This window comes from Mesocricetus auratus, unplaced genomic scaffold (assembly GCF_017639785.1).
Source record: "Mesocricetus auratus isolate SY011 unplaced genomic scaffold, BCM_Maur_2.0 Super-Scaffold_100007, whole genome shotgun sequence".
NCBI lineage: Eukaryota > Metazoa > Chordata > Mammalia > Rodentia > Cricetidae > Mesocricetus > Mesocricetus auratus.
The window spans coordinates 77,181,802-77,203,307 of NW_024429191.1; the positions used below are offsets into that span (position 1 = coordinate 77,181,802).

At 43.9% G+C, this 21,506-nt stretch overlaps 1 protein-coding gene across 1 annotated transcript; it reads right to left on the bottom strand.

The window, feature by feature from the left end:
• Nucleotides 1–2,511: 2,511 nt before the first annotated feature.
• On the bottom strand, nucleotides 2,512–17,715 carry Krt23 (keratin 23). Its single transcript, XM_005075982.4, has 8 exons — nucleotides 17,241–17,715; nucleotides 11,292–11,374; nucleotides 10,308–10,464; nucleotides 8,346–8,507; nucleotides 8,139–8,261; nucleotides 5,287–5,507; nucleotides 4,526–4,557; nucleotides 2,512–2,886 (listed from the first exon to the last, which is right to left on the bottom strand). Exons 1-8 carry the CDS (start codon nucleotides 17,634–17,636, stop codon nucleotides 2,792–2,794), a joined length of 1,269 nt encoding a protein of 422 aa, XP_005076039.1. The 5' UTR covers nucleotides 17,637–17,715; the 3' UTR covers nucleotides 2,512–2,791.
• Nucleotides 17,716–21,506: the final 3,791 nt, after the last annotated feature.

A 21,506-nucleotide genomic window follows, 5' to 3' on the forward strand; every position in this document is an offset into this window, starting at 1 on the left:
GAAGGGGGCTTTTACTTTTCTATTGTTTGTCACTAACTCATATGGAGCTTATTAGAAATTTATGAAATAGGAAACATACCAGGTAAAATAAACATGCAGTTTCTTGAAGTTGCTAAGGCAGCAGGCTTGCTTATTGTCTCCTTATAATCATGTGGCAAAGTGGAAAAGATACTGAGTCTACCATTCCAGATCTTCGTTTAGCTGGGGCAGAATGCTCCCCAAGACCTAGGATTTTCAAGTTTCCTCTGGAGAGCATGAGAACAGCCACTCTTGAGAGCTCTGGGGGGAAAAAAGCTGCCTAAGGTTCTTGTATCTGTAGCTTTCATAATTCTACTTCTTCTCCCTTGACTCGAGGGCAACGTCCTTCAGAATATGGCTGCTGCATTCCTGACCAATACATTTTTATGACGTAGTTTTTAAAGATTTGAAGTGGAGTCTCACTATGAAGCCCAGTTGGTCCTCCTGCCTCAGTCTTCTAAGCGCTAGGACTACTGTCCTAGCATGTGCCACCGCACCCTGAGGACATTTTGTGAAATTTAGTTGCCAGTTTCATTCATCCTTATTGGATTGAAAAATATCAAATGGATCTATGATATCAAATATCAACCATTTTATGATATTAAATTCCAAAATAATCCTTTCCACATCTCTGGATTAGGCAACTGTTTTTTCAGTTGGGCTGTGGTAGGAGCATAATAACTGTTATTTATTCCAAGTGTTTCTGGAATGAAAACAGTACAGTTTATTACCTCCTCCTTCATGTGGGTCGGGTATGTGTTTGTCCAAACCAAATGTAAACAGAAACTTCTCTAGTTGACAGCTTGCCTCAATACATAAGAATTAGTTGATTTGTAATCGGTATTTTGCAAGAGCTTTGGGATGATCTGAATTCAGGATAAAGGTTAGTCTATGTGACTTTCGAGCCCAAACTCATGCAACTGTCTGTCTATTTAGATGTTCATTTTTTTTCTCTACTTGCCTCTCAGTGAAAGAGTGAATTCTTCACTGATGACTATCCTTCCAGTTTGCTTGGGATTGGGGAATTTTTTCTGGGAAATCTGGGGTACCTGGGCTACTTTAACTGATAGCGTTAAAATGAATAAGATTGTAGGTCACTACCTGAAGATTATTTACAGTTTCCAAATCACATATAAATTATGATTGTTAGGTTAGTGATTGTTTTCTGAGTTTGGCTTTTGTAAGTTTTACTCTGCTTCGGCATGTCCCTTTCTCCCAGGAACTCATTTTTCTGTTGGTACTGGGGATTGAACCTGAACACAGTCAAACTATAAACACAAAGTTAAACTTTTACAGCTGGTCTCATGAAGTAGTTAAATTGGTAATTTTTTAATCCTAGTGCCGTGGCTAGCTTCTTTTATTTATTGTTTTTTCCCTATATAGATTATTAGATTTTGGGGGGGTAAATTAAAGATCAGAAACACTAATTGTTGCATTAAAGGGAAAATGAAATCAGGTTTAACATATTCTCAGTTTAGAAATCATCAGTCAATCCTTTCAAAGAGGCTATCAAGGGTTTGAACGATAGCAAGTACCCGGGTCCAGTTCCCAGCACCCATATGGCAGCCCGCAGACATCTGTAACTCCAGTTCTCGGAGATATGACACTCTCTGGCCTCCTCAGTCCCTGTATGCACGTAATGTCAGATATACTTGCAGATGTAACAGCCATACACATCTAAAAAGTTTCAGAAGAGTGTGAAGACAGTAATAAAATGAGATGCTGCAAATGGGCCAGACAAATCCATCTCATCCACTTTCAGCTTAACGAGTGACTGCTGGAGAAACCATGAGACATATACCTCCACCCAGAAGTACCAGCCCAGCCAGCGTTCAGGTCAACACCTTCACCTCTCTGAGTCTCAGCTGTCTGTTTGTAAAACAGATGACTTTGCCCATCCCATGCTTGCCATCTCTTAAGTTGCTGATATCTTATTCATTCTGTGTTCCCACCTTCTGATGATGTCTTCACAGATAAATGGTTTTCTAGCTCTTTTTCCCCAGCAGAGCCCCTAGGAACCAGTCATGCAACAATGGCTTACTCTCCTAGAACATGAGAATAGGGCCAGGTCATCATTCTGGTAGGTTAGGCACCAGCCATGAACCCCGGAGGTCTCTGGGTCTTAACATTTACAATTTGGGTCTTAGCTTTCTGTGTTATGGCATATCCACCGCAAAAATCTTAACTTTTGCTTTCATTTCACACACAGCTACTTTCTTACATACATTTGGCTACCTCAGGGGAGCTTTCAGAGATTCCTTCCTCTATGTCCCCCACTCCTTTTTCTGCTAGCAGGGTCTAGGGGGCCTCAAGAACCACACCTTATGCCTGGGTTGCATAGCTTCCTGGTGACCATTCTGCCAAGTGCCTGGCTACCGGGGACACATCTGACATTTGAAGATTCCTCTGAATCTTTCATGGAAGTGCTCCACAACATCTCAGTAGAAAGACACTGAGGCCCTGTCTTGCCTGATGACGTAAGAAATGATGGGATGCAACCTGCATGGAGGTTTATTGGCTACAAACCAGATGCGCATTGATGGGTCCCTGGGAGAGCAGGAGAGAAGAGCTTTAATTCACATACTTCTTCTTTGACTCAAATATTCCAGCAATGTATTAAGAGCATCGTGGGAGGTCTGGTGTGATCATTACAGGGAAAAGTTTCTGAATCCAAAAACTGCAGGGATTGCCAGTGAGACTCACCCATTAGCGTCTAGGCAAGGGCTTTCCACTGGGGAACATGGCTTTTACAATAGCCAGAGACTTAGTGGCCTCACACATGCTTTTGGATCTCATTCACTTGAGAAAGAACTATTCTTCCATTGATGGTCTCTTGAGTGATGGCCTTGATCGTTGACGTTGCAGACCCTGAGGAAAAGAGTACCGAAGAGGTCACTGCCAGGCTTCCCCCACCATGTGAACTGTGCTGTGTTCAATTCCATGCTCCCAGCCCCTGCAGGCTTCCTGTGTTTTGTAAAATGCTCACCAAGCTGTATGGTGGGCTCTGCTGCAGTGGGAAAGGGTCTTAGCATGGAGGAAATCCCCACTTCCTCCAGAAAACAAAGGCCTCTGAACGTGGCCAGTTTCTGGAGCTCTGGAGCCTGGTGCAGAAGCTGATGTCTTCCTACTCATGAGGACTATGTGGCTCTTTGTCACAGACTGTGAGTTTACAGAGCACTGCATGTCATCTAAGACATCTTGTTTTAAGTTCTAGATGCATGGCACGGATGGATGAGAAGCCAGGGATGCTTACTGTTTTAAAGACATCATCTTTTATTTGAGTAAGTGCATTGCTGATATATTAATAAACTGGTTCTAGATCATAGAGAAGAATGGAAACCACTAATATAGGTATAAGGGGAAATATAAAAACCAAGCCGTTTGCACAGTACACAATAGATAGTACATCAAGTACTGGGCTACCCTAAGGGGAGTTTTGTGTCATCTGTCCAGTTTTGCAGAAACAGGGAAGTTAGGACAGATGCTCTGGAATGGTTAGCTCAATTCAGATTCTCTGAATCTGTAATGCCTTAGAATAATTTTACAAAAAAATGAATCAGTAAGTGGTGCATAATCTCTGCTGTGGTGTGCTAAACTGATCTGTCATATATTCATGGTAATCTGACAAAATATGGTTCTTGAGTCAAAGGTGTGAGAATATTGAGTCGGACAAGTAAAAGCTTTGGTTTCTTCTTTCTCTTTCCTGTCTCCTTTCTTTCTTGCAAAAGCTCTTGCTCTGTCTTTGGCGAACTGCATGTCAGCATGTCTGCTTGACAGGGGTATAGTGTCGAATTTCCAACTTCATCTGGCCTCAGAACATATCTGTCATGATTCTTTACTCAAATCTCTTGGAAATCCCTCCTGTTCAACAAAGTCAGGTTTGGGAAAGATGTGATGTAGTTTCCTAGGAGTCTGACTTTATTATTCAAGAGAGACTATCGACCACCTCTTTAATCTATGTTATCTTGCAAAGAGATTGCATGTGCAAACTGAGCCTCTCTTATTCAAAACTCCTAAGTTCCAAATGCTCCAAATTCTTAAGCTTTTTGAGTATTGGCATGATGCTGTGAGGGAGACATTATACACTTCAAGATTTTACTTTATAAAAGTTATTTAAGATATCACCATATATATTATATGTGGTTTTTATTTAGGCTACATATGTAAGAAACATAACTGAATTTCATCCTCAAGATATCTCATCATGTTCATGAAAATATATAATAAAAACACCGTCTTCAAACCCCTAACTCATTTATCCCTAAATTATTTGAATAAGAACTACTCAGTTAGTGCTCTACTGCTAAATTAACCAGGGCCTGCTTTGCTCTGTGGTACCAAATTTGTTAATTTAATTGAAAAATTCTCTCTGGTCATCTGAGAGGAAAACAAAAATTGAGTTCAGGACATCTGGGAGCAGGGTAAGGATTATGGCTAATATGGGATGGATAGACAGGCTGGTTAGCTAAAACAATAGTGTCACACAACAAAACAGGTTCTCGTTTACCTTTCATTCTCGACCCAGATTCATCCGTTGTCCTATGAAGGCAAGAGAGAAACACGGAGAGTCACTTTAGCAACCTTCAGCCCTTCTTCTGCCCCTTTGCTTGTGTGTAACTTTTCAGTTATTTAGGGAGGACTGGCAGATGCAAGATCATGAGTTTGTGAAGGCTAACTGGATCTCTCGGAAGAAAGGACCACCTCCTAGACGTTTTAGAGTCAGAGAATTCTCCCAAGTCTTCCTATCCCTCCTTTCAGCACCCTGTAGGTTTCCCTTTTATCAACATCCCTTCCAGAGTCAGGGTCTCAAGTTTGAACCCCCGAGATACTCAGACTTGTCATACTTCGACCCAACCACATTTTATTTATATACTTTGATTAAAAAAAACAAACTTCATGGCTATTATTCCCTGGGATGGTCAGAAATATCAGTTTGTAAATCTTGACGTTCTTACAGATCTTTCTCTACTGTTAGTTTAAAACATTTCCCCTGACCTTTGTTTTTGTTTTTGAACTCAAACTGAGTGCCCTCTATTGGAGAAACATAATAGTCAAACTTTTATCTTTCCCCCTTCCCTGTTTTGAGCCAAACCTTCACACACAGGGAGACCAACCTTTTAGCTCAGACTTAATGAGAGACCTGATTGAGGAATATTCCAGAGAAAATTAGCCTTTCTCTCTTGCCACTATGGTTAAGAGTCTAGGGACACATGAATTCGCATGCATAGGGGTATCATGTCTAGAATGTTCCAGCCACTACTGCCTCACCCTTCAATGTTTCCCTCCAGGAGTTGGCGGTAGGTGGCAATTTCTTTTTCTAGGTGGGTCTTGATGCCCAGCAGTACTTTGTGTTCATTGTTCTGACGCTCCAGGTCTTGGCGAAGCTGCATCAGCTCCTCTTCATGGTGGGAGATGATTTGCTGCATGTCCTGGAGTCGGCAGGAGTACCGAGTCTGGATCTCTGTCAGTGTGTTTTCCAAAGCAGATTTCTGAAAGAGGGAATGGTAGCCCATTCGTTGGTTCACTGGAGGCCTCGGCAGCACGGGCTGGTTCAGTGTTAGCTTCCCCCTGCCTCTCTTCTAGGTGTCTTAGGGAGAAACAGGCTGACTTACAGAGTTGGGACTTGGGGTTGGTGCTGGGTCTTCTGATGCCGTGTTTTGGGCATAAAGCCATCGTGCCAGGGAGCTCTTGACAACTTTACTGCATCCTCCTAGCACTGCTGGGTTACTCTACACACTGGGGATCGAGCACAAGCTGCCTGGCTCTGAACCAGTCCTAACGTTTCCATTTTATCTCGGGTTTGATGAAAAACTCCAGGAGGGAGAGAGGCTGCATCATCAGAAAATGATTTCATATAGGTGTGCCATGTGCAGTAGGAAATGCATGATTACAGATGAGCAATGAGTAACTTTTTCAGATAACTATGCCCATAACCACTATCCCACTATAATATTGGACATTCCCAATATTTAAAAATGACTTAGATTCTGATCTTAAATTCAAATGATAACTGAGTGTCCAGCTGTTCAGTGGATTTAGTCCTGGTCTCTAAACAACACTGACAGGTAGTCATTTTTTGAGGAAATTCTGAAACTTCAAAATAAAGCATTTCAGCTAGGGTTGAGATCAAGTCCTCACATTGTATGAACTTGCCACCTGCTTTTCCATACCATACAACTTTAATTTGAAGGAGGAAAAAGTGCTGATTGTATTAGCTATTCATTCTGGAATGGTGGCTTAGTTTTCAGGGCCCTCTTATTAGTGCTGCCTGCTTGCCAAACTGCATTACTCTAGTTCAGGCATGCTCTCATTGTCCCAGAGACCCATTTCATTTCTTCTCTTTTGTCCTCATGCCTCATCTTCTATGCCCCCTCTCAGCCCTCTGTCTCACTGAGGAACGGAAGCAATCCGGGGAGACCCCCCCGCCTATATCCTTCATGGACTTGATCTGTGTCTGGGTCCCCGATGCCCTCCAATGACATGAGCTGTCTTTTGCCGTCACCTCCATTGCCTCCTACCTTGACCATCATTTTTCTTTCTACTTGTTTCTACCTTTACTTTCTGTCTTAAACCTGTACCCACCCTCAGCCACTATCCAGCTTCTCTGAAAGAGCAGGCTACACAGGTTGCTCCAAGTTTCCTCTCCAAGACAGTTCACAGAACCCCACACAGGCTCCATTGTGACCTGACCCCATCATCCGCTTCCCTTCCTCCTCCCTCCCTGCCCTTATTTCCTCTCCCCTTCTCTCGTGTTTTTTCCCCTTTGTTCCTGGATGCTACACAGGGCATCTTTGTGCCTTCTGGCTTTGGCATTTGCTGTTCCCTCTACCTGGAGCTCCCCCCTCCTCTCCAACCCACAGCCACCTTAAAGCATCTCCTCATCTCTCTCTGCCTTGTGCTTGCTGCGCTCAAGATGACAGCCCTTCCCTCATGCCTTCCTTTCTCTGTTCAGACCTTCCCACCTGACACACATCTGTTTTGATGATTTGCACCATTGTGGTTTGTCATCCTCACTGGTCCCTAAGTTCTCAGTGCTAAGCACAGTGCCAGACAGGGGAGCACATGAATACAGGTACCAGGGCCTTATTGACTCCAGGACTATTGTGAAGTAGAGTAGTTGAAATACATTGAACACTGCAGCGCAACACACTGTGATCATTTCAGTGGCCATTGCTTTCACCTTGACAGTGAATATTCTTACGAGAGAAAGGGTCCTCATTACACAGCCTGGGATGATGTTCAATTAGTGATCTTCATTCTGCAATCCCCCAAGTGGTGGGATGATAGACATGCATCTCCATGCCTGGCTGACAGTGCACATTTTAATGTCTGATCACTATCAATAATTCATAAAACAAGGTTATTTGCCATGCATTCTTGCAACACAAATGAATTAATTATGCCTTTTAAAATGCACGGAATAGCAGCACTCAGGAGCTGCACTGATGGATGATCAGAAGGATGAGTAGGTATGAAGGGAATCACATGATAGATTATTCTCAACAAGCTCAGCATTTGTACACAGCTTCTTACCAAACCACAATGAAGACAGAAATGGCTTAGACTCATGAACATATGCAGGATAGTGGGTGATATGTCACATGCATAATGAACAGAACAGTACATTGGAGTCAGCCAGGGCTAAATTTGCCACCTATCATGCTAGTGCCAGAATTTCTTTCAATTGGAGTTTGGGGGGCATACTGGTTATAAGTGGACAGAGGACCGATAGACAACATGGGGAGGGGTGTGTCTAGCATCCATCATCCTGAAATCACACAGCTTCACCACCAGTGACTTACTGGTTGTGTGACCTTTGCCAAATTCATTCACTGTCTGTAGCTTTGGTTTCCTTTCTTTAGAATGAGAGGGCTAAGACCTACCTGGGAAGGTCAATATGATGATCGACAACATTGGACGTAACAAGCTACTCACTCAAAGTCTAGCTGTGTTTTTACACTGTACACACATTTCTTCGCATTCTTATCATGTACAATCAGAACGGAAAGTGGAGAATGAGAGAAGTCCCAAGGGGACTGGGGTGCTGGGGACAGGGGACAAGGTCAAAGAATGCTTTGAGGAGACTGTACAGAGTCCAGGATATCTCTAGCTCAACTTACCCGCCTGTGCTGTGCCTGCAGGTCAATCTCTAGGGCCTGGAATGTTCGCCTCAGTCCATGGATATCACTTTGGTTACCCTGTACAGATGCCGGACTGGCCAGCTCCTGAGACATGGCTGCTGACTGTGAAGCAAACATAAGCAGAGGCATTGGTATTGTGACATATGGCAATAGAAGAGTTGGGATGTCCGGTCACTTTCCTTTTACCTGCTCTCTAAACCAGGTGTCCAACTCTTGATGTTTCTTCTTTATTATTAGCTCATATTCCTGCCTCATGTCATCCAAGACCGTAATCAGATCTTCCCCTGGAGTCGTGTCCACCTTCACACTGACCTTGAAGTCACTTGGCAAGTGATTCTTCTCCATTTCCTGTTTAATGACAGAGAAAGACAGTGAAGTGGCCTGTGACAGTCAGTTGTGTTGACTGGCACTGGCACATGGTTCCATTTGTGTGGTTGCTACTCTCACTGGTGTGGCAGTTTCATACTTACTATGAGTTGACTAACCTTCGTGCACATACCCTCTAAAACTTTATAACATAAAGGCTATAACATAATACATGCACTATGGTTTGGGTATAAAGTGTCCCCTCCCAAAGGGCCATGTGCTGAGGACTTAGTTCTCAGACAATAGCATTTTCTTCGTTGGTTGGGAAGTTTCAGGAGGTGGGAATTTGCTGGCGCGTCCTTGTGAGTGGGTCCATGGAGAGATCTTGTTCCTGGCCTCTTACTGTCTGTCTATTTCTTGTAAGGCATGGATTGAAGAAACTCTTTTGTCCTATACTTCAGTTGCTGTGACACACACTCAAGTGCATTGGCCAAGTAGCCCTGGGTTGGGCCTCTGAAAATGAATAAAAATCAATTCTCCGCTTAAGGTATCCCCATCAGAGTCATAGCAATGAGAAATAGCATATTCAGAAAACACCTGGGAACTTGTAGAGGGGTTTCCTCATCTAATGAAGGACAGAAAGGAGTAAGACAGAGAAGCAGAGAGAGAAGAGATAGAGGGAGAAAGAGGGAGGGGAGACAGAAGGAAAGAGGAGAGGGAGAAGGGGCAAGAGGGAGATGGGTTTGCCTAAAATGTTTTTCTGCCCTTTGGCTGGTCTCAGAGACTTGAAATGAGTGACAGGTAATTCCATAAGTCAGTTACAGGCCCTGTAGCTTAGGATTCTTGAGTTTTGAGTTTTAGCAGCCTCTTTATACCATTGTCCTTGTTTTCCACACATCAGGCCAATGAGGAAAGCTTGGTCTTACATGTCTACTCTCTATCTTTGTCTGTGTTTCTTTCTTTGTATGTGTTCATATATGTGTGAAGTACATGTACCCGTGTGTACATGCATGTGGAGGCCAGAGGTTGCCCTTCACTTTAGTTTTGAGTTTCTCACTGAACATAAAACTCTCCAATCTGGCAATATGGGCTGGCCAGTGACCCCCAGGTATCCCGTCTCTGCTTCTGCTGGTGCTGGGGTTACAGGTGCATGCCACCACACCAGGGTTTCTATGTTTTCTGAATTAATGCCATTTGCATCTTCAGCAAGAGTTGTACTGACTGAACTTTCTTCCAGTCCCACTTATTATCTTTTTGTATCTTTATGTGTATACTGTGCACACATGTGTGTAACCATGTTAGCATGTATGCATGCGCATTCATGTTCATGGGTATGGTGGCTCAAGGTTGGTGTTATCTGTCTTCCTTCATTGTTATCCACCTATTTAATTTTATTGAGGCAGGGTCTCTTTCTGGACCCAGCTTGCACTCATTTGCTTAGTGTTAGCCAGCCAGCTTTTATTGCCTCCCAAGTTGGGGGATTACAGGAAGCACCGCATATGCTTTGTGGGCTCTGGGGGTCCAAACTGTGGTCCTTACGATTAAATAGCAAGCACTATACCTACTGAGGCATCTTCCCAGACCTGATTCTCAATGTATTATACTAACAAGTTGGGGAAATCAGGGTGTGAAAACAAATTATTGTTGTTGTTGTTGCCAGTCACCGTTAATTATTATTGTACTTGGCTATGTTTAACATCTAAGCAGATAACCTTAAAATTAGAAAAAAGATGTTCCTGTGGATTCTTATGAGGGACACTGGGACTGGCAATCAGGTGGTGGCCCCTTCTGCTGCTATGGGATTTCTGGTTCCCAGGAGCCCAGGGCAGTCCCACCTCCCACCTGCTCATGGCGTTTCTTCATGAGGATGAGCTCTTTCCTCATTCCCTCCACCTCCTGTTCCAGGTCTGTCGTGATGATGGTCAGATTGTCCAAGGTCTTTCGGAGGCTCTCAACTTCAATTTCCAAGTCTTGCTTCAAGGAGTGTTCATTTTCATACCTTTGTCGAGAGGGGGGTTAAGCACACTTTTATGGAAGGCCATGGGCTTTGCTGGAGTCCACTTGGACTTAGAGAGGGCTCTGTTATTTTTCAGGTGTAGGTGAGAGGCTGGCTGATACACGCTGGACATCATTAGCACAATGATACATTGACACAGGACATATTCAGGGATATAGAGCATTTGTTTCACGCTATGCTTGTCTGTGTTGGTGACTCAATACTGACTTTTAAATGCAGTACGAAAGAGAACACGCACAGACCTATGCCTATCACCCAGGTCCATTACTCATGAGTATTTTGCATGTTTGATCATCTGGATTCATTGTTGAAATTGTTTTTTTTAATGGTAGCTGGTTGTTGATTTATTTTTGACATGAGGTCTTTTTATGTAGCCCAGGATGCTCTCAAACTCAACATATATCCCAGGCTGCTCTTAAGCACTCCATCCTGCTGCCTCCAGCTTCCCAAGAGCTGAGATTACAAGTGTGCACCAATATACACAGCTCATTTCTGAAAATGTACAAAGCAAATTATAGACATTATGGCATTTTAACCCTAAATATCACAGAGTACATCTAATACAAATAGGTATTTTTTCTAAATTAGTACAACGAAATTACCATTCCTAAATGAAAAGTTTTTAATAGCCCCTAATTCTTAACTCATATTCAAATCTTCACATGCTATCATGTGCACTTTGTGCCTGGCTTATTTAAATTGCACATGACTCTTGTAGTGCCTTTTAATTATAATCCAGTAAGATTTTGACAGCTAGTTCCAGCTGGCTGAGCTTTCCTTCTGTGGAACTCTATGAAGAAGGGACTTACTTGAGGCTGAAGTCATCCACTGCCATCCTGGCATTGTCGATGAGCACAACAATTTGAGCATTGGCCATCTTACTGTCCACTATCTGTAAAATAGGTACAGAGAATTATTGCATCTGGACAGATCCACCCATGACCGCTGCATGTCTGAGCTCCAGGTTCCTCTGCCTGCAATTTGCATTACATACAACAATCTTTTTCTTCTTAGAAAACATTATTTGTGTGTGTGTGTGTGTGTGTGTGTGTGTGTGTGTGTGTATGTGTGTGTGTTTGTGTGCGGGCACATAACTTTAGAGCACTGTGTGTGTGCAGGAGCCCTAGGTAATCAGAGGGTCACCTGATGTGGGTCCTGTGAACCAAACCCAGGTCCTCTGAAAGAGCATTCAGTGCTCTTAACTGCTGAGACATCCCAGTCAACTTGCTTTTCTGCAGCAGAATGGTGAGAATCAAGTCACATGCGCTAGGTGAAAAATACAGAAAGAATGCATCTGCTGTTGGTTTCACTGCTTTCCATACGCTAAACTCCCTCCCCTTCTTCCCTTCTTTTCTTTATTATTATTGCTACTACTATCACTATTTAACCCACTAAGCCCAATTAGTGCTGTCCACTCCCCCATAACTTTCTTCAAGCAGTCTCTAACTGCCACTGACTCCTCAGCTAGGGGTGGGGCCTCATGGTTCCCTGCTCCTGGAGTTTTTAACTGGCTTCATCTTGCCCATGTCCTGTGAAGGTACCATAGCTGCTGTGAGTTCCTCTATGCTAAAGCTGTGCTCGTGCCCAGAAGACAGCACTCCACAGCGCTCCTCTCCATCCTCTGGCTTTTCTGTTCTTTCTGCCTGCTCCTCTTCCATGTTCCCTATGCCTGGGGGAGCAGGGCAGATAGAATGTAAATGACCCATCTACAGCTGGACACTCATGGTTGTTTATTCTCAGCCATTTCCACAGTTAAGAGTCTCTGCTAACTGGTCCCCATGGCAATAAAAAGCTTTTCTTACCAAGGCTGAGATCAGCACAAGTTTATGTAGAGCTTTGACAGGCTGGGGTTGATGTGATGGCTGGAAGAGGGAGACAGGGAAAGGAAGGGCCGTGCCCCATGGCAATGCCTCTTCTACCTGTATATTATTGTGAACATGACTTAGTGAAAATGCTTACATCTTTGAGTCTGAAAATGTTAGAGTCTGAGTTATGAGACTTTTCTTTTTAAAAGAAAGTGGTGTGTGTGTGTGTGTGTGTGTGTGTGTGTGTGTGTGTGGTGTGCACATTCATGTGCTTCAAAAGGACAGAGGAGGACCTCAAGCCTCCTGCTATGTTCCTTCCTCCCTTATTCTTTTGAGACAGGGTTTCTTACTGAACCTGGACTTGGGATGATGACCAACACCTCCCAGCAAATCCTCCTGTCTCCCATTTCTCCCTACTAGTTCAGGGGTTACAGGTACGCATGGTTACTTCTGCCTTTTGACATGAATGTTGAGAATCCAAACTCATGTCCTCATGCCTGCACAGCAATTGCTCTCACCCACTGAGCCAGAGCCATCCCCCCCCACCCCCACCCCCAGCTTCTGAGGTTTTTTTTCCTGATTGTGGCTTTAGGGTAAGATTTCCTAAAGTATAGGTGTGTGTAATTCTTTGTAGTGACACATTCACACTTCCAGTGTGAGAACTAATTTGAAGTATGTTTCAAATAGTCTTCATATAAAGCAATTATTATTATTATTATTATTATTATTATTATTATTTTCCCAATGTGACTAGAACCACATATGTAAACTTCAGGAAAACATATGCCTTTGTAATACATTTGTGATGAGAGTGCCTCTATTGCAGATATTAAAACACTGAGTGAATTCTTTACCATAGAATGGTGCTGCTTAAGAAGCTTCCACAATGTTAAAACCTCCAGCTAAAGATGTTCACTAGATATTTACGTAAGTTTTATTTACATTAAAAAGGCATAGTGGAGCTGTTTGTCTGAGCAGTTGGGCCCACATCTGATGTGGGGAAATGGAGTCACATTCTCATTGTCCAAAGGTAGAACAGTACTTTTGGATGGAGTATTGCGACAGAGTAGAAACTGTAGCATTTCTTTGGCCTGGCTTCCTTCCCGATCAGGCCGCATAGTTGGGCAGTCACTCCACCCTTGTGCTTCGGTCTCATCATTGTTCAATGAGGGGTTTGTGTTAGAAACAGGGAACCTCAGAGATCCTTGCTTCAAGCTTTTGCAATGCAGCTGGAGTCACAGAACCTTGTGGCATTCCCATTGTATTTGTACAGCTAATTCCTTTATTTAGAGAGGATTTTTCTTAGGGCAAACCTCTTCCTTAATACAAAGGTGCCTTTTGAAATGTCAGTCACATTTAAGGCTTCACCAAGGACTTGGAATTTGGTCCTGTGAATGCACAATAGCAGCCTTCACACATAGGGGAGGGCTGGGCCTGGAACTCAAAAGCAGGGCTGGGATCCCACCTTTGCCCATTAGCTGGCCGAGCACAGCTGAATCTCAGTGTCTGCATCTGTAAAATGATGACAACAATACCAATGGCTACTCACCAATGCACTGCGAGGGTTAGAAGATAGTAAATGAGATAATACTGCGCACATACCTGTCACACTACAGGGACTCTGGAAGGTTCATTGAACTTTGGCCCGAAAGTGAAAACTGCAGGTACATCCTAGCTTTTTTATGGTATTTTATGGTGCTGTTTTATGATTTTTTTTATCAGCATTCTCCCTACTAGACTTCTTATTCTTGATATTATTTGCTCATGCCAAATAAAAGTAGCTCCCTTCCCAACTCTGAGTACTTTCTTCCTTGCGTACCGAATGACTGACTATTCGCCCACACTCCTGGGCTGGCTGACATCCCCTCATTAACAGCCCCACAGTGCACACATCAAAACTGAGGAGCAAAAATACCCCGTCAACTTATTGGCTTTTCCAAGTTATAGTGATCCATTGAGAAGCCACCATCAGGTATGTAATTCCTCCCCAGCCAGCATTCTCGTGGTCCTTGAGAGTGAGGCCTTAGAGCGTACTTAGCACAAAGCTCACGTAGTTTTGCAGAGTGCTTGCCTGGCATAGGTTCAATACCCAGTACTGCATAAATAGAGCATGAAGGCACATTCTTGCTATCTCAGTACAGGAGAGGTGAAGTCAGGAGGATCAGAAGTTCAAGGTCATCCTTGGGTACACAGTGAGTTCAAGGTCAGTCTGGGGCTATGTGAGATCAACTCTTTTCCTATCTACATATGCATGTGTATATATACATATTTATGCATTCATGCCTGAGCGCCTGTATATGCAACGTGTGCACCCAGAAGCCTGAAGAGAACTGAGAGGCCATTGGATCCCCTGGGACTAATATTACAGGTGGTTGTGAGCCATTTTGTGTGGTCTGGGAACTGCATTTAGGTCCTCTGCAAGAGCAGTAAATCCTCTTTACCATAGAGCATCTCTCCTGCGCCCACGCCTCATATTTGAAACTTCTCACTGTTTGGTTTTACTTAATATGGTATTATAATACAGCCACCATTTCTGAGACATCCTCCAGAGTCATAGATGGATGGGGATGGATTGAGAAACAGTGTATGAGGCATAGATTTTAAGCTGCATGTTGTAATAATAACCTAGATTCTCCCCAAGGCCCTGAGTTCACTCTTTGAAAAATATCTAGCTAGTGTATTAGCACAGTATCATTGCCCCAAGGTATGTAATCTCCTACCCAGTAAAGGCAAATGGATAATTTGGCCATATTTCCAAGTGTCATATGCTGAAAATCATCAGGGAGTTTTATGAGTGATATTCCTATTGCTATGTCCAATTCTGTATTTCAAAATGTTTGGAATCACTTTTGAACTACATTGCTAACAGACACATTGAGTAGCATTTGGCATTACAGAATGAGGGTAAAATGGTGTATTTATTCAGAGTATTTCATCAGGACCCAGGGAGAGGATAGTCCCAGGTCACTGTGGTACCTCTTAGAACCTCATCTGCAAATAGGGCAGTCAGGAAAGACAGACAACCTCGACCTCCAAGAGTGATACTCTTCCAGACCAGAGAAGGTCAAACATCCAAAGTACAAGTCTAGAAAAGCATGGACCTTGAGCTATTTGGCCTCAGAATCCAGAGTTCTGGCCCTGTAGAGAATGGTCTAGCTGCCCGTCCACATAGTTGAAGCCACTCATTCTTTTTTTCCAAGTCTGTTCTAAGGAATTTAGAAATACAAATAGAAAAAGTATTCAGTTTCAGTCTCGTGGTTTGGAAGTTAGGGATAAAAATATTTGAATCCCTAGAGTTATGAGAATTAAATGATACGGGTTGAACTATGTGTGGCATGAACAGTCCTGCCAACCTACTGCCTTATTCTTGTGAGCACACAGGCATTTCATCTTTGCATGACGCTGGCGAATTGGCGCCATGCTGAAGTGGAAGCCGGGTCACTGAAAGAGACCCAAGGGGAAGCCCCACCTCTGCCTTTGGCTGGTACCTTTGGGGGTTATTTCACATTTTTGGACTTCAGTGAAACGGAAGTTCATGTTCGAGTTCATGTGATAATATAGATCAGTCCCACCATTGCAGCAAGCCTTTCTCATAGATATGTACATTTGACACCCCTCCCCACACTACTTGGCATACAGGAAGTAACCAATAATGGTTTCCTTCCTTTTCCTGCCTCTCCCTACTTCTCTCTCTTATTAGTATACGTACTATTGGATCAGGTGTCGTCTGGGATTTCTTTTGGGATTCATGCTCCCAGCTCTCCATTTGCAGACATCATCTTTTCCCTCCATTCTAAGACCAAAGCAACTTCATTAAATGAAAAACACGGTGTGGATGTTGAGTCACCTTGTTTTTTTTTCACAAAGACAACTGTGCACTCTGTAGTTAAGGCAATTACACACTCAGTTATTAGGCTGATTATTCAATAATTAGGGGTCATTACAAGGACAGATTTATATTATCTTGATTGGTCCTTCCTACATTCAAGCAAAGATGGTCGAGTGTTGTGAAATAATATGGTATTAATATTGGAAGCCTGTGATGCCCTTTCCAGGGTAGGCTAAGTCATAAATTCACAGGGTTTTCCTGGAACTCCTTCATACAAAGGGGTGGTTTATAGCTTTAGGAACATAACTGTGAGATTGTTGTCCTCCCTCTAAGTGTATTCAGGCACCCTAGAAGGTCGGACCTTAGCTTTTTAGATGGTTGGTTGAACGGTGTGTGTGTGTGTGTGTGTGTGTGTGTTTAAGCATATCTCCATAGTCTATCCCAACTCTCCAAGTTTTAAATCTATCCTCATTTTATCACTTTCCCCCTCTAGCAATATGCCATTCTTAGAAGTGTGAGCAACTTTATCTTCTAGTAGCTTCTAGAAAAATAGCTCGGGATGCCAAAATGGTATATCTGCCAAAATGGTGGCATGTGACAGCATTTTAGGCATGATCTGCACAATAGTATAATTCAGTCTTGTGTGGATAGAGAGTCACACTGTCACTGACTCTGAGGTGGAGTAGAACTGATTTGATGAAAAAGTAAATTCTCTCCTGTGCTTTGTGTACCGAGGGTGCACCCTGCATACCAGCCCTTATCATGTCCCTGACTTTGTTGGATCTAAAGTGATACTACACAGCACCTGGGTGCCTGACATTTTTAGGGCTTATAACTTTTTTTTTGTTTTAAAGCATGCAGGACACCAGGCAGTTTTGCCTTCAAGAAAATAGTCTATAATAATTCTGAAATGTTTGCTGCCTTCACTTCCCACATCATTTGTAGAGAGAAAACGAATATTACAAACAAGTTTCCCCAAGTCCACACTTAAGGTATAACAGTAAGATTTACATGAGCAATATTTGAGACTTGGGTTCTTTTGCTATTTCCCCAGGAATTGTCATGTCCCCCCACCCTCCAGTATGGCGGTGCCATGGCCAGCCTCAGGTCTCTCAGCTTCTTACCTGCTCCTGCAGGCGGCTGATGTTTTCCTCATATTGGGAATAATCTTTTTTGTTGCCAGGTTCTCTCTCCTGGTGCCACTGCAGGATACGACTTTCCAGCTTTGAATTGGCCTCCTCCAGAGCCCGTACCTTCTCCAGGTAGGTGGCCAGGCGATCGTTGAGGTTCTGCATGGTGGCCTTGCCATTTCCACCTAGCAGGGGACTGCCTCTCCCAGACCCCCACAATCCTCCAGGAGGCAGGCAGCCTGGTGTGGTGAAAGAAAGGGAGATGTGGACACCCCCTGCGCCTCCATGGACGCTAGGCGTCCTGGGGAAGCTCCCAGGGCGACCCCAGCGGCCTCCGAGGCTGTGGACAGAGGCTGAGTAGGTCTGGTTAAAGCTGTGGCTGGAGTTCATGGTTCCATCTGTGTATGGAGCAGGGCTAGACGCTCTGACACCACAGGACTGAGCTGCCCCAGACTGCCCGGGATGGTTTTATGCCCTTTGCTGTGGGAGTTTCCCTCTCTGACAACTGTACCGACAAGATCCTATCATTGTGCAATGTGTGTTTCCTCTCGGACAACCCTGAGGTGCCCCTGGGCCAACACACTTTGCTGTTGTTGTTTAGAACCACATGAACATGCCAGTTACCTCCTCCCTCCCAGTGGTAATGTGGAGGCGTGGCCCACGACATCAGGTGGCTAGCATGCCATCTCAGGTGTCTTTCTAATCTTGCAGTGGAATTTTTCCAAAGTACACTCACCCAAAAAAGGTCAGATTGAAGTCCACAGTAAGACTATTTTGTGTGGTACAGATTTTCTTTTTAAAAACTAAACACACACACACACACCCACACACACACACACACACAAACAAACACCCCACTCCAGATAAACTCTACATCCAGGGTAAAAAAAAAAAGACTTACAAGGTGAGAGCCAGAACAAACCAGAATCTCAGGTCCTAGAAGAAATCTCTTCCTGTGCAGAAGGAAATAGAGAGGGCACTGAATATCTGATTCCTTTGTGGCTCTTGCTGTTTGATGGAAAGTAATTTCAAAGGAATCGCTCTTCAGAACAAACCCTCAATTACAGTTGTAATTAATTAATGAATGACTGGTCTTCCGCTTCCAGGATGCCTTTCATCCCTGCACACCTGAAAACCAAACAACCCAGCCTGTCCCTAGGATGTCCCTGGGCTCCAGAGAGGAGTACAGCTTTGCTAATTGCCCGGCAGCCCTGTCTCTGTTTTTGGTTGAGTTCGCCGACCATTGGCTTGAGTGTGACCTACAGCAGGCAACTATGGAAACAGGAAGCCTGCCGTGAATGTTTGACATGCTGGATGCATCTTTCTGCCAAGGTAAAGGTTGGGAATGAAGAGGATATAGACTTGAGCAAGTCCTTAGTGCTGGTTATTGGCAACTCTAATTAAAGAGGACTAGGAAACAAAATGTTGGGGTCTATGGAGACGGTTCAGTGGGTTAGGGACCTCGCTGTGCCAATATGAGGACCAGAGTTCAAATCTCCAGCATTTATGTGAAAAGCCAGGTGTGGTGTTGCCCTTGTAACCTTGCCATTGTTGGAGTGGGTACAGAGACAGGAGGATCACCGGGGCTCGGTGGCCACAAGTCCATCTCTAGGTTCAGTGAGAGACCCTGTCTCAGTGGCATAAGGTGAAGAGTGACAGAATGGGACACCCACTGTCCTTCACTGTCTTTTGGTGAGCTCATTCTCCCACCACACACACAAACACGTACCATGTGTGACACATACACGCAAAACAAAAAATAAAATGTCAGTTATCAGAAGAGACCTTAGTGTTACTATGCAATGCCACTAATTGCACAGATAAGGGAAAATGAGGCCCGAAGGGGACATGGGGAGGATGAATTGTGAGTTACTGTGAATTGTGAGTTGTGAGCCACAGCAGGATTCTCTCTGCCACATAGCACTGTTTTCAGTCATGAAGAGGTCCTGTACAGCTCTTCTTCCATAATGGTAATGGACCTTCTCAGCCTCATAGACACTGATAATGCTTACAGCAACATTTGGTTGTTTCTAGGGAAAGGTTATAATTTGTCATCATTGTGCATGTGCATCTGTGTGTGGGAGGGTACTAAGTGTGGAGCCCAGAAGCAGTGGTCGGCAAATGCTTTATGACTGACCTCCACCCCCAGTCCAATACCCAGGTGTAACACAATTTGTTGATAAAGGGCCAGGGGCTCATAGAGATGAGTGATTCAGAGTTATTTGCACAGACAGTGTAATTGAGTGTGTGACATTGGCTCTTCCTTGGAAAGGTGGGTACAAAGGTTATTTCCTTCAATTATCATTTTTGAGTTCTCTGGAATGGATTTGATGCCCTACTGGGAGGGAATGACCTCATCTAGATGCCATATGAATGAGTCCCTCATCTTCTGTGGAAGCTGGAGCTGCTTCTTGGGGTTAATGAGGGTCGTTCTTAACTCTTTTCAAACTTGAGGCAGGGTCTCATGTAGCTAAAGCTGCCCTTAAACTTGCCATGTAGCTGAGGAGGTCCTGGAACTTCTGATTCTCTTGTTTCCACTTCTTGAGTGCTGGCGTTAACAAGCATGGGATTCTGCTGCTGTCTTTATATTGTGCTAGGAGCTGATCTCAGAGTTTCTTACATGGAAACAAGCCCTGTACCAGCCAAGCCAGGTCCTCAGCCCTCTCACTGCTGACTACACTGCCTAACGCATTTGCTATATGTCTCTGCGGCCTTCTGGGACCTCAGCCTTCTGGGACTGCAGCCTTCAGGGTTAGGTCTTCCTCCTTCTAAGTATCACAGCCCGGTCGGAACATTGCAACACTGAAGAGTCTCATAAATGGTGCTGTTTCCTAAACTCAGTATTTACGTTTTCTAGACTTGGAGTCTTAACTCAGGGCTCCCATGCCATTATCTCCTATTCCTGTGAGTAGTACAAGACACAGAACTTGGGTGGAAAAGGCCAATCCCATTCCAATGATAAATTAAACCATTGAAACACACCAGCTGTGCCCTTTCTGCCCCTGGATTAAAAAACTGAGCAAAGAATGTTTCCTGGAGGCCCCTTATTTCACCATAAAAATGCTGGAAAGCTGTAATTGTGATGGAAGCAAGCCCAGTGGTCCTTAGAAGGAGAGCTTATGACCACTTATGTCTCCAGTGAGAATAAAGAAGAAAGGCGGTGCTTTGCTTCCAATGTCCCTGCCAAAACTCACACTGGAATTTAATCTGCACTGTGCAGCATGGAGAGGTGGGACCAGGTGAGGCATTTAAGATGATTAGATAGCAGCAGCTCTGCCTTCATGGATGGATTAGTCTATGTATATTAATGGGCTAGTAGATTATCTTGAGAGTGAATCTGTTGTAAAGTGCGGTCTGGCTCCATCTCCAGGATGGGTGTCCCTCTCCACATGATAGCCTGTCCTGCATTAGGACTCTGCTGACAGTCCCACAGGCAGGAAGAGCCTCACCAAATACATGACCTCTAAATTGTTAGAAAGGAACCTCTCAGCTGCTTGGTTATAACAATAGAAAAAAGACTAAGAGATATACAGAGAGGCAATTGAAATAGTGGAAGTGTTTTTGTTTGAACCTGAAATGTCCATGAAAGGTCAAAGTTTGAATATTCCCAACTGGTAGTGCTGTTCTGGAAGGCTGGGAGACCTTTAGGTGGTAGGCAATAGCTAACAGAAGGAGGTTACTGGGAGAAAATATTTGAAAGTTACTCCTCTCCCCCATTTTCGTCCTGCTCTCTCCACTTCTTGATCTACCATTGAGCCTTTGCCGTAAGCTCCCAACACGATGAATCCCATTACACCTTCCTCACCTCGATGGACTAGACTTTCTGAAACCAAGGGCCAAATACATTTTTCCTTTCACATGTTGGTTTTCTGAGGTACTTGGTCACACTGATACCGCAATCACCGATACAAGTGAGCAAACTCCAGAGATTGTACGGCAGTAGGTCATGTTCTGATGAACACAGAAAGCTCTTAGTCTTTGGTTTTGACTCAGGCTTGTAGTTGTCTATGGGTTCTGTTGATATAGACCGAACCTCTGGAAGGAGAAAAAACAACCCCGCTTCCAGTTCAGTACAAGGTCCAGGCTGCACCCTGAAATTCTTTCACAAGAATCTGTATGGAACTGATCCCATCCCCAATCATCCCAGGTGTGTCTGAGGAGGCATGACTTACTAGCCTCTACTGTCTCATTTTCATCAGAGTGTGTGGGTTCTGATTTGTCAGAATTAACCTTGAACAAAATTATTTTTGCATTCCGTAG

What these genes read in the sequence shown, in the direction of transcription:
- Krt23 (XM_005075982.4), bottom strand. Translation starts at nt 17,636, where the DNA reads ATGAACTCCAGCCACAGCTTTAACCAGACCTACTCAGCCTCTGTCCAC. An exon ending in TGAAGAAACGCCATGAGCAG is followed by an intron (nt 8,508 to 10,307) that starts GTGGGAGGTGGG and finishes GTCATTAAACAG; the next exon opens with GAAATGGAGAAGAATCACTT. An exon ending in ATCTGGGTCGAGAATGAAAG is followed by an intron (nt 2,887 to 4,525) that starts GTAAACGAGAAC and finishes TCTTTTCCTCAG; the next exon opens with GGTCTGCAACGTCAACGATC.